The sequence below is a fragment of the Periplaneta americana genome, chromosome 12 (genome assembly GCF_040183065.1).
Source record: "Periplaneta americana isolate PAMFEO1 chromosome 12, P.americana_PAMFEO1_priV1, whole genome shotgun sequence".
In the NCBI taxonomy this organism is placed as follows: domain Eukaryota; kingdom Metazoa; phylum Arthropoda; class Insecta; order Blattodea; family Blattidae; genus Periplaneta; species Periplaneta americana.
This window is the reverse complement of record NC_091128.1, coordinates 105,478,452-105,501,751: the sequence shown is the minus strand read 5'-3', so window position 1 is coordinate 105,501,751 and position 23,300 is coordinate 105,478,452. Positions and strand designations below refer to the sequence as shown.

The following is a 23,300-nucleotide window of genomic DNA, read 5'->3' as shown; positions in this document are numbered from 1 at the left end:
CTTAATGTATTCTATCATCTGATATCTTCTTCTGCCCCGAACTCTTCTCCCGTTCACCATTCCTTCCAGTGCATCCTTCAGAAGGCAGTTTCTTCTTAACCAGTGACCCAGCCAATTCATTTTCCTCTTTCTGATTAGTTTCAGCATCATTCTTTCTTCATCCACTCTTTCCAACACAGCTTCGTTTCTTATTCTGTCTGTCCACTTCACACGTTCCATTCTTCTCCATATCCACATTTCAAATGCTTCTAGTCGCTTCTCTTCACTTTGCCGTAATGTCCATGTTTCTGCACCATACAATGCTATACTGCACACAAAGTATTTCACTAGTCTCTTTCTTAATTCTTTCTCCAGAGGTCCGCAGAAGATACTCTTTTTCTATTAAAAACTTCCTTTGCAATTGATATTCTCCTTGTGACTCCTTGGCAGCAGCTCAGGTTACTCCTTAGAGTACACCCCAAGTATTTGAAGCTGTCCACTTGCTCTACTGCCTCATTTAGAATTCACAAGTTTACCTTCTTTACTTTTCTTCCTATGACAATGGTCTTCGTCTTTTATTAAACAACTTAAATATGCCTGGCGTTTCTAAATATCACAATATGCCTCTCTAAAAAGCATACGCCTGTGATTTACGCACAGATTTAAAGGCAGAATATTTTGTAATTTATTTGAAGCCTTTGAAGTTCTAAGATTTTTACCTCAAGAAGTTTTCAACACGATGCATATTCTATAAATAATTTATTAAGTTCTCTAACAAACGTCTCTGAAGAAATACGTAGGCTATTCATTTGATACTAATTTGTATAAGAAATATTTCAGAAAAAATATCATCTTCAGCGTTTTCGAGAAAATTATCAATTTTTTCTTCTTCAAAATAATATACCAAAGTTTTTCTTCGATGACATTTGAAAGGCACACGCGAAAAAGGAACTTATCAACATTTTCTATATTTTACAGAAGCGCTTTTTAATCAGTATAATTAGCCCATTCTTCGCCTGTACAGAAAGATTTCAAATGTGTTTTATGTGTTACAAAGAGCTCCCTTTTCATAGTTTGCCTTGAACAAAAGAAAGTACTCATGATAATGTCCAGATGGGTCCAGTATCTCAATATCTAGGAAAAATGCAATGAGCCACTTTTTCCCGTTTGCCCTTCTATAGTATTTCATGTACAGTAGTGGCAAAAAAAAAAACCGGACCGACCCTTGTAGCTGATTTCATAGCCTTGTTCACTCCAGAGCACCATAGACTGATAACTAAGACTCGTGGTTCGAATCCTGACTGGGAAGGAAACTTTTTTTTTTTTGTTCCTTATTAAAATTTATTCCCAATACTTTTCGATTGCTGGTAAAATTCATTTTCTGGGAATAATAAGTTAATTAAGTAGTAAAATATCGATATCGCTGCAATCGAAAATATTGGGAATAAATTTGAATAAGGAAAAAAAATTCCTTCCCTGGCAGGATTCGAACCACGGAAGTCTTAGTTACCAATCTCCAATCTATCATGCTCTGGAGTGAACAAGGCTCCACATTACTCTCGGGTTCGTAATGAATAAGAACAAAAATATTTCGACCAGTTTCGAATAAAAGTTCTCTAAACAGGCAAGCAGATAAATTGATCGTCGACATCCACTTAAGGTGCAGTACGAGATGAAAAAAAGCTTTCAATTATGACACTACTGAACAGTCAGTTTCCAGCTTTATACTAGTCTTCAGGGACAAGATCATGAACAAGTAGTAAAGTGTGAGATTAAACGAAAGTATCTCGAGAAATTTTGCACAGTATGTTATGATGATCATCACTAGGAAAGCTACTTAAATACAGTAGCCTTAAGTCTACCGGTACGCTAAAAAAATTTCTGTATGTGTTTTTTTTAATTTGAGAAAGTGATTTATTCCAGTGTACAATCATGAAATATATAAAACTGGAAAGCTTAAATAGAAAAATGATTCCTGCCACTTAAGAAAATTATATACTACTCACCATTGAGACGGGGATGGGCCCAGCTGTGCCGTTGGGGTACGGGTACGGTGAAACCAGGTAGCCCATGTTGAAGGATGACGTGTGAGGCGTCGGGTCCACTTTCCCTGGGGGAAAAAACGAAAAAGTAGGAAATAAGTTCAAAACTAACAACAAATAACATAAATTAAGCAGTGTCTATTTAATACTATACTGTATTTCGTTTTATGTTTGTTCAAAGTACTGAATTACGTTAGAAACTAATAAAATAACTATTTATGTAAAAGTAATTTATAAAATATATAGCACAATTAGAAAACATGTAAAATATAGTCTACTATATAAAGTAAGCCTACTTGACGTTCATAAAACAATAACACACCCAGTTCTGATCGATAGTCGCAAAATGAAAAAAGAAAACCGGATCCAAGGAAATAAAATTTCGAACATCTGTGGCAGAAGGTTACACCTTCAAGACTACCGGAGTAATCTTTTTCGGAGAGAACAAAGTGACATATAAATGATAAAAAAATAATTACTGTGTAATTATATCGTATGATTAGAATAAAAGAACGTAGGCTAAATTCCTAACCTGAAGCCTCATTACACGTCAGAAGAAAAACGAAAAATAGAAGATAAATAAAAAGACAATTCTACTCCTAACAGTTATGGAATTAGTCGATTGGTTCAACCGGTGATGCTTTTTATATTTATTGTTATTATTATTATTATTATTATTACTTTTTTTAATTAAGAAGAAGAGCACCAGAATGCCATGGCAATGTATAAGAAAAAGATAATTTGACAGCTGAATTTTCAAAAATTGAAACATCTATTGCCAACTATCCAAAAATCTTACTTGTTCATATACAATTAAAACGTGTGTTTCTTCGTTAGGAAACACATTAGAAATATCAAACTGCAGGCATTTCGAAACTACTTCATGGATATGAACCATTAATACGGAGAAAAACTATTAACAATAGCAGAGTTAAAAATTAATCATACATACTAAGTATATTGACAGTGATTATTATTATTATTATTATTATTATTATTATTATTATTATTATTATTATTATTATTATTAGCAATACTACTATTACTATTATTTTTTCATAGAAAACCTTATTTTTGTTACAGTTGACAGCGAAGAGGTTACCAAAAGATTGTGTACGTACAAGCAGTGTTTCAACATAATACGAGTATATTAAGTACAGCTGGAGTAAAGCTACTGTGTTACGTTCGTTGAGGTAATTAAACGATCATCCCAATGTTTGGGCGGATGTTGCTGGTAAAACCAACTAGACGCCACCTTGTACTGAGGAAACTTCCCACGTACTAAACAGTTGCACGTCAACTCTCGACAAGATAGCAGCGCAAAGTCTTTATGATGGTTTGTGAACATATCCCCAATAAAACGTACATGTTTATAGTTGTTCTTTTGCACCTCTTGAACTAGTACCTTATTTGCTTGCACGTCTTTTAACTCAAAACTAATTTGTACGGCATACTGTTTTCAATCTTCATCATGAATGTAAGTAGATTTTCACAACTTTGTATTTTCTAATCTTTGGTTTAAAGTTAAACGAAATGTGAGGAAATGTAAGACCATTACGGCCCCTTACATCAAGACATAAAGACTCCTAAATCAAAGAGGTTCAATCGTAAATCATTCTGGAAAGGACTCCTCATTCACGGGGACAGAGTTCGACAAAGCTATGTAAAAACAAGTTTTCCGAGTAGGCCTACCTATATTTCTGCGTCCATAAACATTCTCATTTCATCATTGCTCTATTTCGCCATACCATCGTCTTATCGACTCTGAATTGCTTCTGCATCTACAGTGACATATTTACCAGTTTCCTAAGTCAAACCTCAAGTCTGTCATGTGACTATCTGAAAATGAGGTGTGTCCTTGAATGTTTCAAATGCACAAGAATAAATATGTAGGCCTACATGCATTTACAACTTTTTTCTAGGCTGAAACACTTCTTTGCCTAGGGTTTTATTTTAAGGCTCTGACTGAAAATATTCTGAACGTTTACTTCTTATTTAGGGTAGTAAGCCTATGTACAGAAGGAAATAAAATTCAAGATAAAAACAATAAAATCGCAAGGTATCATCAACAGATAGAAATGTCGTTATAAAACTAATAAGAAACAACGAAATACGAGGTTGAATCAAAAAGTAACTTTAATATATAAATAAAAAATGAGACTCACATAGTAGATCGTAGTAGGCCTATTACACATATACAGGATGTTTCCGAGGGGGTGTTACAAACTTTCAGGGATGATGGTGAAGGGCACATGTACCAATTTGAGATAAGGAACCATGGTCCGGAAATGACCGAGTCGAAAGTTATAAGCAAAAATAGTTGTGTGGGAATGAAATTGTTATTTTGTCACCACGTGCCCTCCTTCCCTTAACCTTTGGAACAGTCTTGGAAAGATGGCATGGGCCGGATGTCTCCTACGTGGGTACTTGTCCCGAGACAATCTGTGAGCGTGTCTACTGTTCCCATTGGCTCATCCGTATTGAAAATCAGGTCTGCTTATTCCGCTCTCGTGTACTCCTCCATTTCACTAGGATTGACCGACTGGACACTGCAACTTCTACATATACACTGCTGTTTGCAGACGTGCATATCAGGACTGACCATGTTCGTTACACATTACGCTATCTGCATTGCTTTAGTGTAGTTTTCTGTCCCCATCCCTCAGACAGTGCACTGAATGGAATACTGTAAGTAGACAACGTAAACAACGTCAGATGAATACAGTATGTGTAAGATGTACATATAAATACACATAAATAAGGTGTACAGAGGAATAAAATTATTTAATTTCCACAGAACTATTTTTGCTTGTAACTTTCGATTCTGTCATTTCCGGACCAGGGTTCCTTATCTCAAATTGATACATGTGCCCTTCGCCATCATTCCTGAAAGTTAGTATCACCATTCGGAAACATCCTGTATACTGTATAACATTTGTATAACAGGAACACGTGTATTGAACGTAGTGGGGATTATGTTGAAAAGTGATTGTTATAGTCTTATTGTACATATTCAATTAATAAAACGGTCAGCACGTCTGGCCGAGAAACCAGGTGGCCCGGGTTCGAATGCCGGTCGGGGAAAGTTACCTGGTTGAGGTTTTTTCCGGGGTTTTCTCTCAATCCAATAGGAGCAAATGCTGGATAACTTTCGGTACTGGACCCCGGACTCATTTCACCGGCATTATCACTTCATTTCATTCAGACGTTAAATAACCTAGATGTTGATACAGCGTCGTAAAATAACCCAAAAAATTAATAAAACAATTACAGTATTAAGGTTACTTTTTGACTCTCCCTCGTATAAAACAATAATCTAAAAATATCGAAAAAGAACTCGAATAAAATAATAAAATCCATTAAATGTTTCAAAACAATGCGTCCGTTCGAAATGTTGCACTCGTGTTCGCACTTAACTCAAGTGGCAAAAAGGATCTTCTCCGCACTCTACGCAGCGAATTTGGAGCCGTAACCGTACTTCACGCTGTTTTCGGATTAATGTCCGCACTCTACTCTAACTGCTTCTTCCTCAGAGTTCTTGTCTGAAGCTACTTTAGCGTTCGATTTTTGCTATCATCGTATTAAGGTTGGATTTGCGGTTGTTGTATATTGTTTTATTTAATGTAAGAGTACGAAAATATGAAATGTGCAATCCCTATCTTATAATATGTTCGCTGCGTTTTTTATTCGAGTGTGTGGAACATGTAAATCTTGATGATGACACCGCACCTAGTTTTCAGGTTGGGTCTTTAGATCCGTCCAATCCTCAATGAAGATTTTTTACCACTACTAGATATTCACAATTAGCGTGACCCTTTGATCATGTTGTCAGCACTTCGCAAGACCTCTTAGAGCAACACAGAACACAAGACAAGGAATATACACAATTCCCTGCCAGGAATCGGAATCGGGTCAACACTGAATTTGTTGCCAGAATCACTACTAGTCAGTATACTTAGCCTATTTTTATTACTACTACTACTACTACTACTACTACTACTACTACTACTACTACTACTACTACTACTACTACTACTACTACTACTACTACTATTATTATTATTATTATTATTATTATTATGCGAAATTCATCTACAAGCATTTCACTACGGTACTGAATAACGACAAAATTGAAGGGGCGGGGGATCACAACGCTATGGCTTCTCGTTATTAAACTACTTTACACTATCTCGGCCAAAATTTAACGGATAATATTCTGATTCTCATTATTATAAATTGTACGGATTAGGCCTTCTGGTTTCTTCCGTTTCACAAAGTTTTGTTCAATCTTAAAATAAAATTGTTCTCTCCAGGGTTTTCTAAGACTATCAACATTTAGTTTTCTAATAGGTAAACGTAACTTAACCCTAATCTATCTTAACAGTAGCACATTATTACTATTATTATTATTATTATTATTATTATTATTATTATTATTATTATTATTACTGTTTAGTCAATTGTCCGAAGACAGGTATGAACCTCACAAGTGATGCCAAGAAAGCACCACTAGGCCAGGAGATAATGGGGTAGGGTGGCCAATTTCTTTCCCCCTCCATTGCATACATAGGTGACTAAAGTCGCGTCGCTGTTATTTCCGGCGTGACTCCTCCTTGCTTACGCCTTAGGAAGTGAAGACTCTGTAAAGTCTAAGTAGGTAGTATCGTTCGCCACTTTTGTTCTTTCGTTGCCGAGCTACCAGACGAGGAATCTATTTGCCGCAACGTTAAACATTATCATGTCGTAGCTCCTATGATACTAAATCAAACGCACTGTAATTGAGCAAATAACTGTGCGGCAAATAACGTCCTCGTGCGCTTTCTGCGAACGCCAACGAAAGAGCCAAAATGACAGGCGATTATATTATTTATCGAGCCTTAGGAAGTGCATAACGTCATCAGTAGCGAATGATAAGACGCACACGTTTAAATGAAGCCGATCTGCAACATGAGTAGCTGCCAGAAATAAGAGCGACGGGACTATAGTAACATATTACAGTAATCAGTCTTCAGATGCATACAAACAATTACTCTTCTTCTGATACCTATCGTGAAGTGAGATGTACTGCCAGATAATAGATGTACTGTGTACATATCAGCCAGAACCTCAATCAGAGGATTTATTATTATTATTATTATTATTATTATTATTATCATCATCATCATCTTCACCGCCACCACCGTCTCATAATTAATTTCGTTGTATGGCAAAATTTTAACAGTTATTATTGGTTGCAACTAATCACAAAAATACAAAAACAATTTCTGCATGTAGACCTACATACAAATTATTCTGAGTCTACAATGAATAAAGATATTCGGTTGAAAGATAATTACATACAAAATAGCATACATTTCATCGAATAAATTTTCAGTAAGGAGTACGAAAATCAAGTCGTACATTATACCTGGGTACATGCTATGGATTAACTAAAATCAATCAACCAACCATATTGTAATAAAACTAAACGTTTACATAATATATGCAACATAAAAGTATCTTAAAATGAAACTAAATATTGCATGCGTATAATGTTCACTCAGAAAATAATAAGGTCGCTCGTTGGAAGTCTGTGTGCGTCTTTGTGCAAATGCGCAGAACTTAAAATATACAATAACCCCTTCAGAAAACGAACATGATCTTATCGAGCATTTTCAGCGGCTGGCATGCAAGCCGCTAATAAGTGCCAACATATGCGACAGAACAAGGAAGGGAAGACGTTGTACACGTGACACGTCTGATAAAAACTATGGCATGCTAAAAATCTTATTGTCATAAATACAACATTTCAACAGGAAATATTAGGATTTTTAAAAGACATCTCTCACCAAATAAAACGCTGTTTGCGTATTGCCTCATTTCTATAATATTTTACATTTGTCCGAGATCGTGCGTATTTGCTTGGTTTCCGCACAAAACCAATCCGCGGAAAGTCTAAACTTCCACATTCAGTATTCCCAACCTAACACAACATAACAATTTCTCTCTTCTTACCGCTTAAGTGACATATTGATTTTACTGCTTTAGGCTATTAACATATTATTTTTAGAGACGTCCAATATAGTAACAATTATAAATTGGAAACTTACCACTGCAATTTCACCTAAATTGCACTGTTAATTATTGTTTTTAAATATTTTCAAAAATTAAGTAAACTCTACAACTCCATTAAAGTTACTGCATTCGTGATGCAAGTAAGATTAAGGAAGCAGTGAAAAAATCAACAAGATTCCAGACTCATCATAGACTGGGGGAAAAAAAAGACAGACGTATATCACGGCCTGCTGGAGTATAGTAAACACAGAAAACATTTTAAAGCAACAATGTTGAAGATAGATATTTTTGTTTTGCAAATTTGCCGTCATTGAACAGAAACCAAGATGGAGATTTCATTGCAACTAATTAGAAATTCCTCTTTCAGGTATGTAATAAACGATCTTCATACAAAATAATGTACGATACACGAGCGGTATGTTTTCTTTCAATTCTCGGAAATTAAAAAAGCTCAACTACGTCTCGCTTTTTCAAACTTTTCCTCGAACATGAAAACTTCAACATACCGCTCTTGTAACGCATATTACTATTTTATACCAAGAGCAGAAAATTAACAGTTCTTCTGTCCATCATTGCTGGATTCAAATCTACCAATATTTGAAAATGAGTTGAAATTGTTTTTCTTTGAGGATCTCATATCTTGTCGCTCACGTCCTTTGCCCATATAAAGTTTTCTCTAACTCACAAGTAACGGACACAGTAGGATTCCAGAAACGAGAAGTCAGTATCACAGGGACCAACAGAGCAACCCACGACAAATCAACAAAACACAGACTTTAATGCTCTAGAGCAGGGCCGCCCAAACTAAGGCCCGCCATGATCATTTCAGTGGCCCGCCATGATCTGAATACTAATTCGTTAATTTTAAACAACTTTATAAAGTTAAATTTCTTGCCGCATAATATGTTTTGAGCATGACTCGAAAGTTTCAAGGCTATAACCGTTACTTCCTGGAAAATGAAGACTATCATAAAAAAAGAAAAAAGAGACGATGTTTAGATTGATGGATTAATAATAATTTAATATTAATCCATCAATCTAAACATCGTCTCTTTTTTCACTCAGTTATTATTAGTATTATTATTTACTAATTTTATTACAATCTTTATGTGAGCTTTTTTCTTAAGTATTTTGTCTACAAAGTATGTGTATCTGTGTAACGGAACTGTCCCCGAACACGAGCTTTGCTCTTTCGGGGTATTTTAATGTAACGTTTTTATGTATATGTTATTATTAAATAAATAAATAAATAAAATAAATAAAAAATTCTTTTCATTGAGTAGGCTATATACAAGAAACTTACCGAATACGACCATGTGACTGGAGGTTGGGATTTAGCAGACGTTACAAGGTCACCCCATCCCAAGGCAGGCCGGTCAATCACCAAAGGGTAGATCATTCATCCCTTACATTCCGTTATCCACCAACTCTACAACTTCTATTGTCATTCTTCGTCAGTGCTCCACTGTTCGTGCGGTAGTGTGGTGTCAGGTTTACTTAAGTACAAAATGTTTTCGAAACGACGCAAAGTTGATAATGAGTGTAGAAAGTAGGCCTATAATGAATCTTGGTTCGGTAATTATTTTATGAAAGAGCATGGAAACAAAGTGAGCACCACAGAACAGAGACCGGATATCGATAATTTATTATCTTCAAAACATCAGTTCCACACTTATTAGACGAGTAATTATGCATGCCCTTTTATTTAAGTATTTTTCAAAATTAAGTAATCCAAATTTTATAAAATTAATTAATGAAATTATAGTCTGTTTTGTTGTAATATGAACAAAAAATTACACGTGCGTTTTTTAAATATTAAGTACACTGTAATGTGGCCCGAGGTCAATCACTAGAGTAATTATTGGCCCCTCATGGTAGAAACTTTTGGCGCCCCTACTCTAGATCTCTACAATACTCGAATACAAGACCATGGCTTCCAACTGCTTAAAAATACGTCTTAAACTACAGCGAGGGCCACAGCTTGGAAATGAGTTAATACTCTTCCGAAATGTAAATATAAGAATCCTTCAAATACCTTCGAACAGAAGATACTGCTAACCACATCGTAATGCATTGGGGATCGAGATCTATTTCCAAAGAGCCTTTTACTCGCAATACCACCAGTCTGCCCTTTCCACAGACAACGCAGTCCCTATACAAATAGATGTTTACCACGAAGTGTAGATTTCAACCCATTACATAAAGGGCCCACCCACCGGAGTTTTATTGGTGTGGCAACGAGGCTATTAAATATTAGTAAGCAAGTCGCACATTATCAACGCACAAGCTTTTAGAAGTCGGTAAAAGTAGAAACAAAGACTCGTTATCAGCAGCAAGATAAATAAAAGACTTGCACGAAATTTACAGTCTGTTACACCGCACTCACTTTATATCAACTGAGCGAATCGGGAAGCAGAGGCATTGGCAATGGATAATTAAAACCTCGCAGTAAATATAATTTTTGTAATGCATAAAAAATCCAGTGTTATTATTAACCGGCCGTGGTGTACGCAATGAAATTATATATTTAAAATGACGCTTTTTAACTACGGAGGCTATCCAGATATAACACGATAATGGAACTGTGGTTGAAACTTACAAGAGGTAACTGAAATTATATTGAGGATTACGTAAGAGAGTTTCCTAAAAGGCTAATTTGGCCGTCTCTTCAGTGTTGCCAACTAAAACTAGATATCACCAAAAGAAGATAAAATTACAAAGTGTCATGTACTATAATAATAATAATAATAATAATAATAATAATAATAATAATAATAATAATAATAATAATAACAACGATGTCGTGCTTATTTGCTACATCTTATCTTTATGTTGGGGAGGTGTTTTCTAAAAGGTTCAACAATTGTGAAAGAGTATATTTTCCTTCTGTACCTCTCGCACATTTTTAGTAGTTAGTGATTAGTGTATGATCTAATATTAAAATGTATTTTGCCTGACAACATCAAATTCATTGCTTTGATTAAACAGTTTACGATTCACGAGAGCTAACCTAAAAATGTATTTTGTTTGATCACGTGAAATGATTAATACGAATTCCGAAAACGAATGCCACTTTGAAATGTATTCTTAAGAATATTTACTCAGTTATCGTAATAAAAGTCTAAACACGAAAGAAATTAATTAAAACGTGAAATGATATTTCAATCGATTACCCAAGGGCATGTATCACACGAAATATGTTATATTTATTTACACTTAACATACCTGACTCTAATCCTGAAATTGTAATAACACAAAGCAACACATACAATAACTATTATGTATTAATATTAATACTGATATTAATTAATTATTAGTACTGTATGTCCAAATTTCACTAGCTTCCAGTAATGGGCTCAGAAATCTAGAACAATTTGAATTTTCAGAATTTACACTACTGACAACTTGTGTCACTGCTGCCAACGTAACAGTTATAAGATCACTACCAGATGTAGTATTTCTCAGTACCGAAATTCGAAACGAAGTTGGCAAAAGGCAATTCAACCTGCAAACTAGAAAATCACCATAATTCACTAGCTTATGTAGTAATGGGGGGAAAATGGTTAGGTTTCACCCTTAGGGTATTAAGTAAGCTAACCCGCACTACATCTAAGAACACATCTGCCCTACAGTCGTTATGTTCATCACAAATCACGCACAACTATCCACGAATTTATTTGATGAAAAGTCGTAAGCTCATTGACAGAGCTACGGCCGAGTCTAGCATTCATAATCTTGAACCTGATCGGAATTTCAGGTCTTCAGTTCGAATTACCATAGTAAGTCTAAATAAATATCCATTATCAATCTGGTGTGACAAGAGATGACAAAAACCAACAATTCACGATGAAATTGAGTCAACTACTGGATAATAATAATAATAATAATAATAATAATAATAATAATAATAATAATAATAATAATAATTTATTATTTATTTATTCTGATGGAGAACAAGATGGGAATCTTAACCTCTCCGCCACCCTGTGGGGCCTCCATGGCCTGTGATGTCCCCATCACAAAGTATAATACGAAGACAGGCCTAAAACGTAAAGTAAACCAAGACCGGAGATGTCTCACGCCATGTAGCCTAGTGACAGTGACATCAAATGATAAAGATACTGATAGCGATGACAATAATCATAGGTTACTTTTCCATTTGGGTCACTTCCGACTTCTTTGGGTCGTAGTTTATTGCAAGTTATGGTAGCCTGTTGTCCTGCATTCTTGATAAGTTTCCGTGCCCATTGTAATCTGTACTGCTGGACTTCGGTGCATGATAAAATTTCTCCTCAGTCGCAACATAGTCAAACGGCTAAATATCGGCTTTCCATGCCACAGACCTGAATCCCAATGAAATTTGTGGTGTACATATAAGTTAGGGCAGGTTTTCTAGACATATCTCTGTGTCTCTTATTCTCCAATTATTATTACCCATTAAGTGAGATGAATACATGGGCAAAGTCGTATTGGAATAGTGCCCACGGATCTGATAATGGACGGCAGACGCAACAAATTATCCAATCAAAAGAGATGTTATTTCAATGTAAAATTTTCATTCTTATTACTAGTTCACATGAACCACAATACTGCAAAAGGGATTTGTAGAAGTACGTACAGTACACTGTGACAATAGAAATCATTTTCCTATTTCTTCATCATTTTCTAATAGTCTATAACAATTTGTAACTATTCTCAGAAATATCGTTTAGTATGTTTCAAGTTCTTGAACATCTCATTTTTTTTCATCACTCTCATGATTTTATTATTATTATTATTATTATTATTATTATTATTATTATTATTATTATTATTCTGTCTTGGTGAGCTTAATAGGAATGGTGATAGTAATGGAATGGTAGTGTACCGTCTACCCTGTTGGTAATTTTTTTTGTAATGGCAGTTGCAGTGGCGATATTAATTTGAGGAGGTACAACTGTATAGGTTAAAATATGACATTTTCAACTCATTTTTTCTTTATAGAATACACTTCCGTCTTTCTTGTGATAAAATAATTTTTTATTTACCAGTATCTCTAACAGTATTCGAGATTTATGTAACTGAATATCGCATGTCAATTCATCTGTCCCTTTAAAAGCATTGTCGCTCGTTTCCCGAAACTTAAAGTTTTATATTTGTTTTCCTTTCCTTGATAACTCAAAAACGTTCTGAGATGTTTTAATGGAACTTTGCATGCTTGTGTATTTCGACATTTCAATGAAAAATTACAATCTTCACCATAACCGAGCTCATGCGTTCCGCATGGTACTCGCGGTTCAAATCCCCGGACCGACCAACATGACTGTGGTTACTTAAGAAAATTTCATATCATCAGTTACTTAAGAAAATTTCATATCATCATTCATCTACATCATCTCATTCCATAGGCATTTTCAGGTCATGACGCATGTCTTCGTCCACTTGCAGGAGGGGCGTCCTCTCCGAAATTGTCTCTGAGTTCCAGGCCTTTCGCAAAATCTCTGCCAGGATTCATTCCTTAAGAGCACTTCCAAGGGCGCTTCGACACCTTAGAAGGGCTGTCGGAATGGATCCTGTGCTGCTTCGTCACCTTAGCGGTATGAACTTAAGCGGGGGTGGAGGGTAGGGGATCTATTGGGTGAGCGGGTGAGGGGTCCAACGCGGTCGGTGGGCTGGTACACCTCATTCTCATCCATCCCATATTTCGGGGTGCACAATACGCCACTGTCGAGCCGACGTGCTGAAGGGTTCTCCCTAACCCGCCCTACGCACTCAATACTACTACTACTACTAATCTTTTTTTTATTTTTAAGTTGGTTATTTCACGACGCTGTATCAACTACGATGTTATTTAGCGTCGATGAGATTGGTGATAGCGAGATGGTATTTGGCGAGATGAGGCCGAGGATTCGCCATAGATTACCTGGCATTCACATTACAGTTGGGGAAAACCTCGGAAAAAACCCAACCAGGTAATCAGCCCAAGCGAGGATCAAACCCGCGCCCGAGCGCAACTTCAGACCTGCAGGCAAGCGCACTAGCCTACTAATCTTCACCATAGCATTTATTACCTAGGGTATTTATTTTAAGAAATAATATGTATAATAAAATGTTAAAATAGTGCATTGTATAAACGTTTAAGAAAAAAGTATGCCTAATTTTTTCCAATAAATAAGTAAAACATAGCCTACTTTACTTTATGTTTTTCATGTAGTAATTACAGGTATGCTAAGTAAGAATCATTTTAAAATGCATAGATTGGTAGAAAATTCAAGAAAATGGATGACGTTTGCTCTATTTTCATCCAACGTTTTGAACATTAATTACTATTGATTAGATATAGTTCTCTGAATATATTAAAAATGCTGCATAAAGGAGAAGGAATGTACTGCAAATATGTCAAATTTAATTTCTTCGAAACTGAAATGCACTGAGGTATAAAAGGTTAAATTATACTTAATTTATACAAAATTGAGAAGCTGATTTTCCCCTTTCTTATTTGAGTGAAGATACATATTATTTAAAACAAGAAGAACTGTTTAGATGTTTTAATTATTTCTACCAGGCCAATGTTAAAATATGCTATAGTAAAATATATTTATGAAAATAAGATGTGGTTATTTAAAAGTGTAGAAATATGCGTTTATATGCACAATAAAATCACCTAAAATACTAGAAAATGTGTGATAATCAGTATATCTATCAATCTTTGAAAAACATACGCAAATACACGAACTTCACAATCCTTGTCATCAAATGTTCGTGGCTAAAACCAACCAAGGGACAATAAAAATCACTGGTGTAACTTCCTTTGGTAGGATAATAAAACTATATATCTTATATGGTAGCTTAACGGCATACATGTAAAAGAATCCTAGCCAGTCACAATAATTACCAGCCGACTGTTTCTCTCTCCACCTACTGATTCCTTTGCTTTGAGGGCGGATGTGTCAGAGGGCAAAGGTCTCGATTACAAAGATATCTGTCGGACGTCTCGTGAGACTGCAGAGTCCGTGTGATAGACAAAGCAGAACACGTCTACAAAAAGAGGGATGAAAGAGACCTTCGAAGGTCGTAGCATTTAAAGGATAGAAAAGAATTAAAAAAAAAAAAAATTATTTAGCTATGTTCCACACAATCGTTTTGTCCACAACTAGTTTCATTACGATTTGCCTGGGTTCAAACCCGGTGTCATTTCGTGAAAAGATATGATATGGACCAAAGAATGGACTATGTAAGAAAATAATATTATATTAGTACATTGTGTCGCATCATAGTCTTCAATATTGCCAATATTATGGCTTACAACCAATTTGTCGCGTCCTCTTGTTAGCAATTCGAAGGAATTTCTATAACTTGGACTTCGGGAAAGGGAATGCGTAGGACGTTCGAGCAAGCCGTGCTCCCTGCTGGTTCAGTGACTTGATGATTTGCTTGTGCCTTAAGTCTCTTGCAGCCCAAGGGCAAATACTGCCAGAAATTACTTTCTCGTTAAAATGTATGGAGTGCGGAGGAAGAGGAAGGAAATATTCACTTGATGTACGAAAGAGATCTGCTTGTTCTTCACAGGTTCTCTTCGGACTATGTGAGATAAGATGGTATCCATAATGGTGAAAAAGACATGATTCAACAAAATATAGCCAACTGCAATATAGCAACCTGTAGCCTCCTAAATTTCTAAAGTTGCTGGTGTAGTTAAGGAGCTGTTGGGTAAGTATTATAAAGTAAGGAAAAAATTTATCTAGGCTGTAGGTTAAGTGCCATACTGAAGGTAAGGGAAATGTTTTATCTATTTCGTTTTTGAGCTACCAAGGCTATTATTTTTTTAACGATAAAGGACAGACGACACTTCATATTCCTAAGAAAACTTCCACTATAGTCGTACAAGCGATCCATCCGCCTTGTCCACCACAAATCTTAGAAGAACTGCAGGACATTTAACTTCCTGTCGTCTCAAATTGTCTGTTGAATGAATGAAGGCATACCATTAAGTGGAAAATAGACAAACAGTAACCATTAATAATAATAATAATAATAATAATAATAATAATAATAATAATAATAATAATAATAATAATAATAATAATAATCTAAAAATCCCAACCAGATAATCAGACCAAGCGGGATTTCAACCCACGTCCGAGTGCAGTCTCTAAGCACGAGTCCAACTCGCTATCCTTAGCTACCGCTTCTCTAAAGATAGTAGTAGTGGTAGCAACAGCACTGTGTCTCATTTTTTATAACCGACCGCCTATCTGTGCCATTTGCTGGTTTGTGTTTCCGAACGAGACTTGTTAGTCCCTGGAAATTTGTGCGACACCTAACGTTAGCCAAGGCATTTAGTCACTGTTTGCAGTCATTGATTCGTTATTGTTCAAATCAGCATGTTTTATGTAGAACTGGTTAAGTATAAAAGTTATAAAAAGTTCCTTCCACGGTCATCCGATGCAACATAAAAAACAGAGTTAAGAAAATGCAACGAATAGGGTCGCTATGCATACAGAGACAATCGATAACGTTGGCCGGTTGCAAATGATAGACCTGTGGTAGTAGTAAATGAGGTATGAAGAACTCTCCACTAGCGTAATGAAATTTAGAGCAATAACAGTAGTAGTAGTAGTAGTAGTAGTAGTAGTAGTAGTAGTAGTAGTAGTAGTAGTTAATGTTGTTTTATTTAACGACGTTCGCAACTGCCGAGGTTATATCAGCGTCGCCGGTGTGCCGGAATTTTGTCCCGCAGGAGTTCTTTTACATACCAGGAGTTCTTTTACTGACATGAGCCTGTCGCATTTAAGCACACTTACATGCCATCGACCTGGCCCGTGATCGAACCTGCAACCTCGGGCATAGAAGGCCAACGCTATAGTAGTAGTAGTAGTAGTAGTAGTAGTAGTAGTAGTAGTAGTAGTAGTAGTAGTAAAATGATAAAGTTATCCACATACTAGCCATACGAGTACATGGAAAGCAGTAAGGTATAGTGACTGAGAAATAAGGTTGTGACTGATACTTCGTAAGCAAACTCGCATGTGTGGAGGCTCGGAGTTATCTTGTCCAATAACAAATCATGATCCCCTTACGTCATGAATTGCAAACCTGAGAGAAAAGAAATCTGATATCATTCTCCCCTATAGCACTGTGAACATATTTTACTATACACTAACTGACTGACCCACGCTGCTATTCAAGACCTGGTTATAACGAGAATTCCGTCGAAAAAAACTAAGATCGATTTGATTCTAAGAATGTTCGCTTGAATCGTTTGTGTACAATATTATAGGGTTTCCAAAGATGCCGCTTCCTGTGTACAATTTTTGCATTCCCTTTATAACTGGATTACACTACAACTAAATTGAATTGTGTAATATGTCTACGTCAATATTATAATACCAACAACAAATGACAAAATATACAGTACATATTCAGTATATGCGTCATTCATATGGAAGGGAATCTGGATTACTTCATATTATGGACTCCAAAATTCAGAGCTATTCACAATCTTCCAAGAATATATTCGCTAAAATCTAAAATAAAATGATCCCATAATTACGATTAGAGCGAAGAAAGCATGTAACAGTAAAAATTACTGTAGAAACTCAAGACACGTTTAACATTTAACCGCTCATAGTGCAACCATAAGAATGGAGAGGAAGGAACCAAGCATGGTAGGCAGTCTGCATGCAAGAAACTGTCAAACTCGCCAGAATTTACGACCCAACCGAGTAATAGAATGACCCTACAGTTAAGTCACTACAACCACCACCACAACAACAACGCTAGAGATAGGATACTGAAGAAGACTGTTTGGGAAAGCCAAGCAACAAGCTATGCCTGTACAGGCTGGCAGTAATATAGGACATTCCAAAACGTGTCGGGCTGCTGGCAGCTGAGAAGTGGGGAGAGGGGATTACTTCAAGGGTGGGTGGAATGACTGTAAAATGGTCAAGGCGAGGAACAAGGGGAGGAGAGTTCTCGAAGATATCTGGAACTAACAAGGATGTCCAACATTCTTCCATTTGGCAAACTGACGATTATTAACGGTGGACTAGAGCAGTAAACATAATTCAGACACGCACGAATTTCCATAATCCGTACAATTCCTACGCTCTCACACACTTCAAGATGATGTATTACTTAACTTATTCATGGCTTTTAAGGAACCCGAAGGTTCATTGCCGCCCTCACATAAGCCCGCCATCGGTCCCTATCCTGTGCAAGATTAATCCAGTCTCTATCATCATATCCCACCTCCCTCAAATCTATTTTAGTATTATTCTCCCATCTACGTATCGGCCTCCCCAAAGGTCTTTTTCCTTCCGGCCTCCCAACTAACACTCTATATTCATTTCTGGATTCGCTCATACGTCCTACATCCCTGTCCATCTTAAACATCTGGATTTAATGTTCCTACTTATGTCAGGTGAAGAATACAATGCGTGAAGTTCTGCGATGTGCCATTCTCCTGTAACTTTATCCCTCTTAGCCCCAAATATGTTCCTAAGAACCTTATTCTCAAACACTCTTAATCTCTGTTCTTTTCTAAAAAAAAAAGTGAGAGTCCAAGTTTCACAACCATACAGAACTTTTATACATTCTAACTTTCAGGTTTTTTGACAGCACAGATTAGATGACAAAAGCTTTTCAACCGAATAATAACAGGTATTTTCCATATTTATTCTGCGTTTAGTTTCCTCCCGAGTATCATTTATATTTGTTACTGTTGCTCCAAGATATATGAATTTTTCCACCTCTTCGAAGCATAAATTTCCAAATTTTATATTTCCATTTCGTACAATATTCTGTTCACGAGACATAATCATACACATTGTCTTTTCGGGATTTACTTCCAAACCTATCGTTTAAAATCCGTGTTTTCCCTAATCATATGTGGATTTTCTCCTAACATATTCACGTCTTCCGCATAGACAACTGATGTAATCCGTTCAATTCCAAACCCTCTCTGTTATCCTGAACTTTCCTAGTGGCATATTCTAGAGCGAAGTTAAAAAGTGAAGGTGATGATAGTGCATCTCCTTGCTTTAATCCGCAGTGAATTGGAAAAGCATCCAACAGAGATTGGCCTATACGGACAAGATGATGTATACTGTAGTAAAATAATAGCCACTCTGAAGTGCCAGTGATAAACAGTTTTCATGCATGAAAATAAAGTACGTAACACCACCACTCGCAATTCAGACTTTGTGTCAATAAATAATTTAATTTGTTTATAGCATATTGTCACTTGTTTGTGGCATACTATCACTTATAAATCTGTCCTAACCGACAAATTCCCAGCCAGTTTTACCAGCAACAATCAAAACAGCCTGTAGTCAACTAAACTTAGTAGGTATTATTAAACAAGTCAGTAATGTTTTAAGCTGGCTATCATGTATACAGGATGAACTTAAATAGTGTCATTAATTTCAGGGGCTATTCTTTGAGATATTTCAAATGAAAAGTTTAATACAATTTTGCTCGTTTTTGCTTCCCTTCTGAGATAAAAATGGTTTCATATGAAACATTTCAAAGCGTGTTTTGGGAAATCCATTGATCTAATTCTCAATATGCTCAGTCAATTTAAGAGAGCAGTGTATTATAATAACTGAAGGAATTTTAGTTTTGTCCTTTAAATTTGCAGAAATTTGATCTGAACAAATGTAGCATTTTTTTATTTATTTTCAAGAACGAATAGTTACATTTGTTCGCATCAAATTTCTGTACATTTAAACGACAAAACTAAAATTCTTTCAATGATTTATTATCATAATACACTGTTTTCTTAAATTGACTGAGCATATTGGGAATTAGGCTAAATCAATGGCTTTCCCAAAACACGAAATGAAATGTAAAATAATTTTTATCTCGAAAAGGAAGCAAAAACGAACAAAATTGTATTAAATTTTTTGTTTCAAATATCTCAAAGAATAACCCCTTGAAATTAATGACATTACTTACAGTTCACCCTGCTTATCTGATGGAAGTTGAATGAGTTATTCTAATGGATTTTATAGACATGATTTTTATGCTGATTACTTTTCAACTGTAAACGAAAAACTCAATTTTATTTGTTGGAGAATGATAAATTAATAGCGAATCGTTTCTGAAAACATGTTCGTTACAGATTATGGACAAAACGGAACACAAATCGGAACATCATCTACAATAAAATAATTTTGTGATGATAACAGAAATATTATTATTATTATTATTATTATTATTATTATTATTATTATTATTATTTTGGCAGAATACGGCAGTTGATTTACAATCAATTATTCCTATAAAATACATTTAACGGTCTTGATTTTATGCAATAAGTTCATACTACATGGTAATCACTAATATTACTTACAGTCTATCTGCACTTTAAAATGCACTCTTTCTACTTCATACATTCTTGGAATTTTGTGTAGCATCGCTCACATCACAGTTGCATTTCTATTAAAAATCTGACAATCATTTTCATAAAAAGTTTTATTGTGGTTAATTTATATGGCAGTCCTTAACGTAACTTAAAATTATTATTATCAAGGCACTTCATTCATTCACACTGTTTCAAAGCCTTTTGTACTGTTACTTTGGGCCGTATTCATAGACATTCCGGTAGATGATCAGCGAACTAACGTTTTTCTTATTCATAAACCAGTGTTGGCGATATGATATGATATGATATGATATGATATGATATGATATGATATGATATGATATGATATGATATGATATGATATGATATGATATGATATGATATGATATGATATGAATCCTGTACAAGTAACCAGTCGATAGTCGGGGCTAGTTTAGCATGCTTGTAGCGCGGGCTAGCAAAATGTCTATGAATAACACCCTTTATTTTTCGTCTATGGACTGGGCTTAAAGGCTGTTTGAACTTCACTATATTTTCCTTGCCCGTTCAGTTTTATAATATGATAATGCACTTTTTCCTGCTTTTATTCCTAGGAATTGATTATTCGAGTATGCCGGATTTCCTTTTCGTTCAAAGATGTTATAATATACAAACACAAACACAATATATTCATAATTTTGGCTTTCATTTTGCAATCATCTACTGTTCGTAGAAACCTCACTTTTGCTGCTTGCAGTTTATTTGCTTTCTTTTTATTTTGTTTGTAAAAAAAATTCGTTTTATACAGTTTGAAAAGTCCTCTGATTGAGGTTCTGGTTGATACGTACAGACCTATAAACAAACTTCAAGTGACACAAATTTTGTTTCTGGGTCTGTACATCTAAATTATTATCAGGCACTACATCTCACTTGACGATGTGTCAGAGGAAGAACAATAATTGTTTGTTTGTATATATTTGAAGTCTGATTAGTGTAATAAGTAGCTAGTCGGCGATATATGCAATGGAGGAGGAACTGGCCACCCTACTCCATTATCTCCTGGCTTAGTTGTCTTATAAATTGCCTTCTTGGTATCACTTGTGAGATTCAGGCCTGTCTTCGGACAGTTGACTAAACAACAACATGATTTGAAACTTAATTATTTATTTAATTTTAATGTCACTATTATATGTCACAGTCCAAATAATATGCGAAACTTTCCGCAGTATTGAATTATAGTAACCATTTTCTAGTGAACCTATTCTAAATAATCTAAGCAATAATTAAAGACATGGCACTGACGGATCGTCACTTTCTGTAAATTACTGTTTACAAAATAATGCCATTTTTCAAAACGCTAGGAAATTGCCTGTCCATTTGACGTTTACCGTGCGAAATTTGACGAACATAAGTGAAACTTGCCCTCCCGCAGACCTCAAATCACAAATGTAGGAGTTAAATTTAGACTTTTATTCCATTGGTAATTGATTCTGAACTGTGATGGCCTTCTTCAGTTAACTCTTCTCACGGTCTGAACCACGTAGAACATACTTTTCGGCTGATATCTTTATTCAAAACCCGTCTGACTAGCAAAGCAATGAATGGAAACTCATCACCACCTGCAAATCCTGCCGAAAAAAAAATTAGGTAAACAGCTCTCTTGAAAATCACCGGTGAGTATGAAGACGACTTGTAGAGGTACGGATGTCAGCTGCGTCTTGTTTATTTTGAACAGTTGTTTTAATCAATCGTTTCACTGCACAACACGAAGTAAAAATATGAATTTGAAACGCATCACGTAGCTAAGGTAATTCTGATCTACGCCTCTCAAAATGGGAACATCATCGGTTGAATTAGATCTGTACAAATCTCTAATCCTTGTCGAATACTCTCGGGGTTGCCAATCCCAAACATGTTAAATGATTGAAATATTACAGTCCGTACCGAAACAAATCCAATGAAAAGACGTTATAATGTATTTGCGATTGCTGAGAATTGAGGCCTTCTTTTAAAATTCGACAAGTACAAGAAGTTTATAAAAGATAACAGACTATTTAAATTTAATTAGTAAGAACACAATCGGAAAACATCAACATTAAAAACAAAAAGTAAATGCATTATACGGAAAGTGTCCAACCGTATTAAAAATAATAATGTATATAGTACGCCAGCAAAAGAGCTAGTTCACATTGTCCATACTTACATTACAACCTATCAGACGAAGACATACTATAAACAAAAAGATTTGAAAATTCTACGGGTCTCATTTTATTTTTACTAATATTTCTAATATTAACCTGACTTTGGATTAACGGGTGAGAACCGGAAACACCGTTTGTTATCCCCTTCCACGACTAGAGTTCGATGATAATAATAATTTCTGGCGCTACAGCCCACGAAGGACCAAGACCGACCAGCAGGCTGCTGGGCTCACGGCCACATGCCAAAGCAGAGGTGGACGATCATCCAACCAGATTGGAGGTATCGTGTGGTTAGCACGATGATCCCCCCAGCCGTTATAGCTGGTTTGCGTAACCGGATTTCGCTACCTATCGTAGCTTCCCAAGTGCATCACGATGCTGGGTGAGCAGCGGTCCCATACACTGGCCGAAATTTCATGAGAAAATTTATTCTCCCATGAGGACTCGAACCAGCGCGGATTCCATAAATCGAGTCCCAGGCAGGATGCCTTAGATCACGACGCCATGATGCGGGACAGAGTTCGATGATACTGGTGTAAAATACAAACAAATCACTTTACTAGGTATAGAAGGGAAGAAAAGTAGTTCATCCATTTGCGTAAACTAGGAAATATCACGATTTTGAGATTGATAATTTCCATTAGGTTTTTGTTTAATTAAAATACAGTACTGCATTAACAATTAAGTGTTTTTACTCAACTG

At 35.7% G+C, this 23,300-nt stretch overlaps 1 protein-coding gene across 1 annotated transcript in view; it reads right to left on the bottom strand.

Moving 5' to 3' along the window:
- Window positions 1–1,882: 1,882 nt before the first annotated feature.
- LOC138710063 (protein pangolin, isoforms A/H/I/S-like) overlaps window positions 1,883–23,300 on the bottom strand; it is a 33,656-nt gene continuing 12,238 nt past the window's right edge. Inside the window, exon 3 of the mRNA XM_069840707.1 lies at window positions 1,883–2,089. Within this exon, the coding sequence (XP_069696808.1) occupies window positions 1,971–2,089 (119 nt within the window). The 3' untranslated portion in view covers window positions 1,883–1,970. The remainder of the gene's footprint in view (window positions 2,090–23,300) is intronic.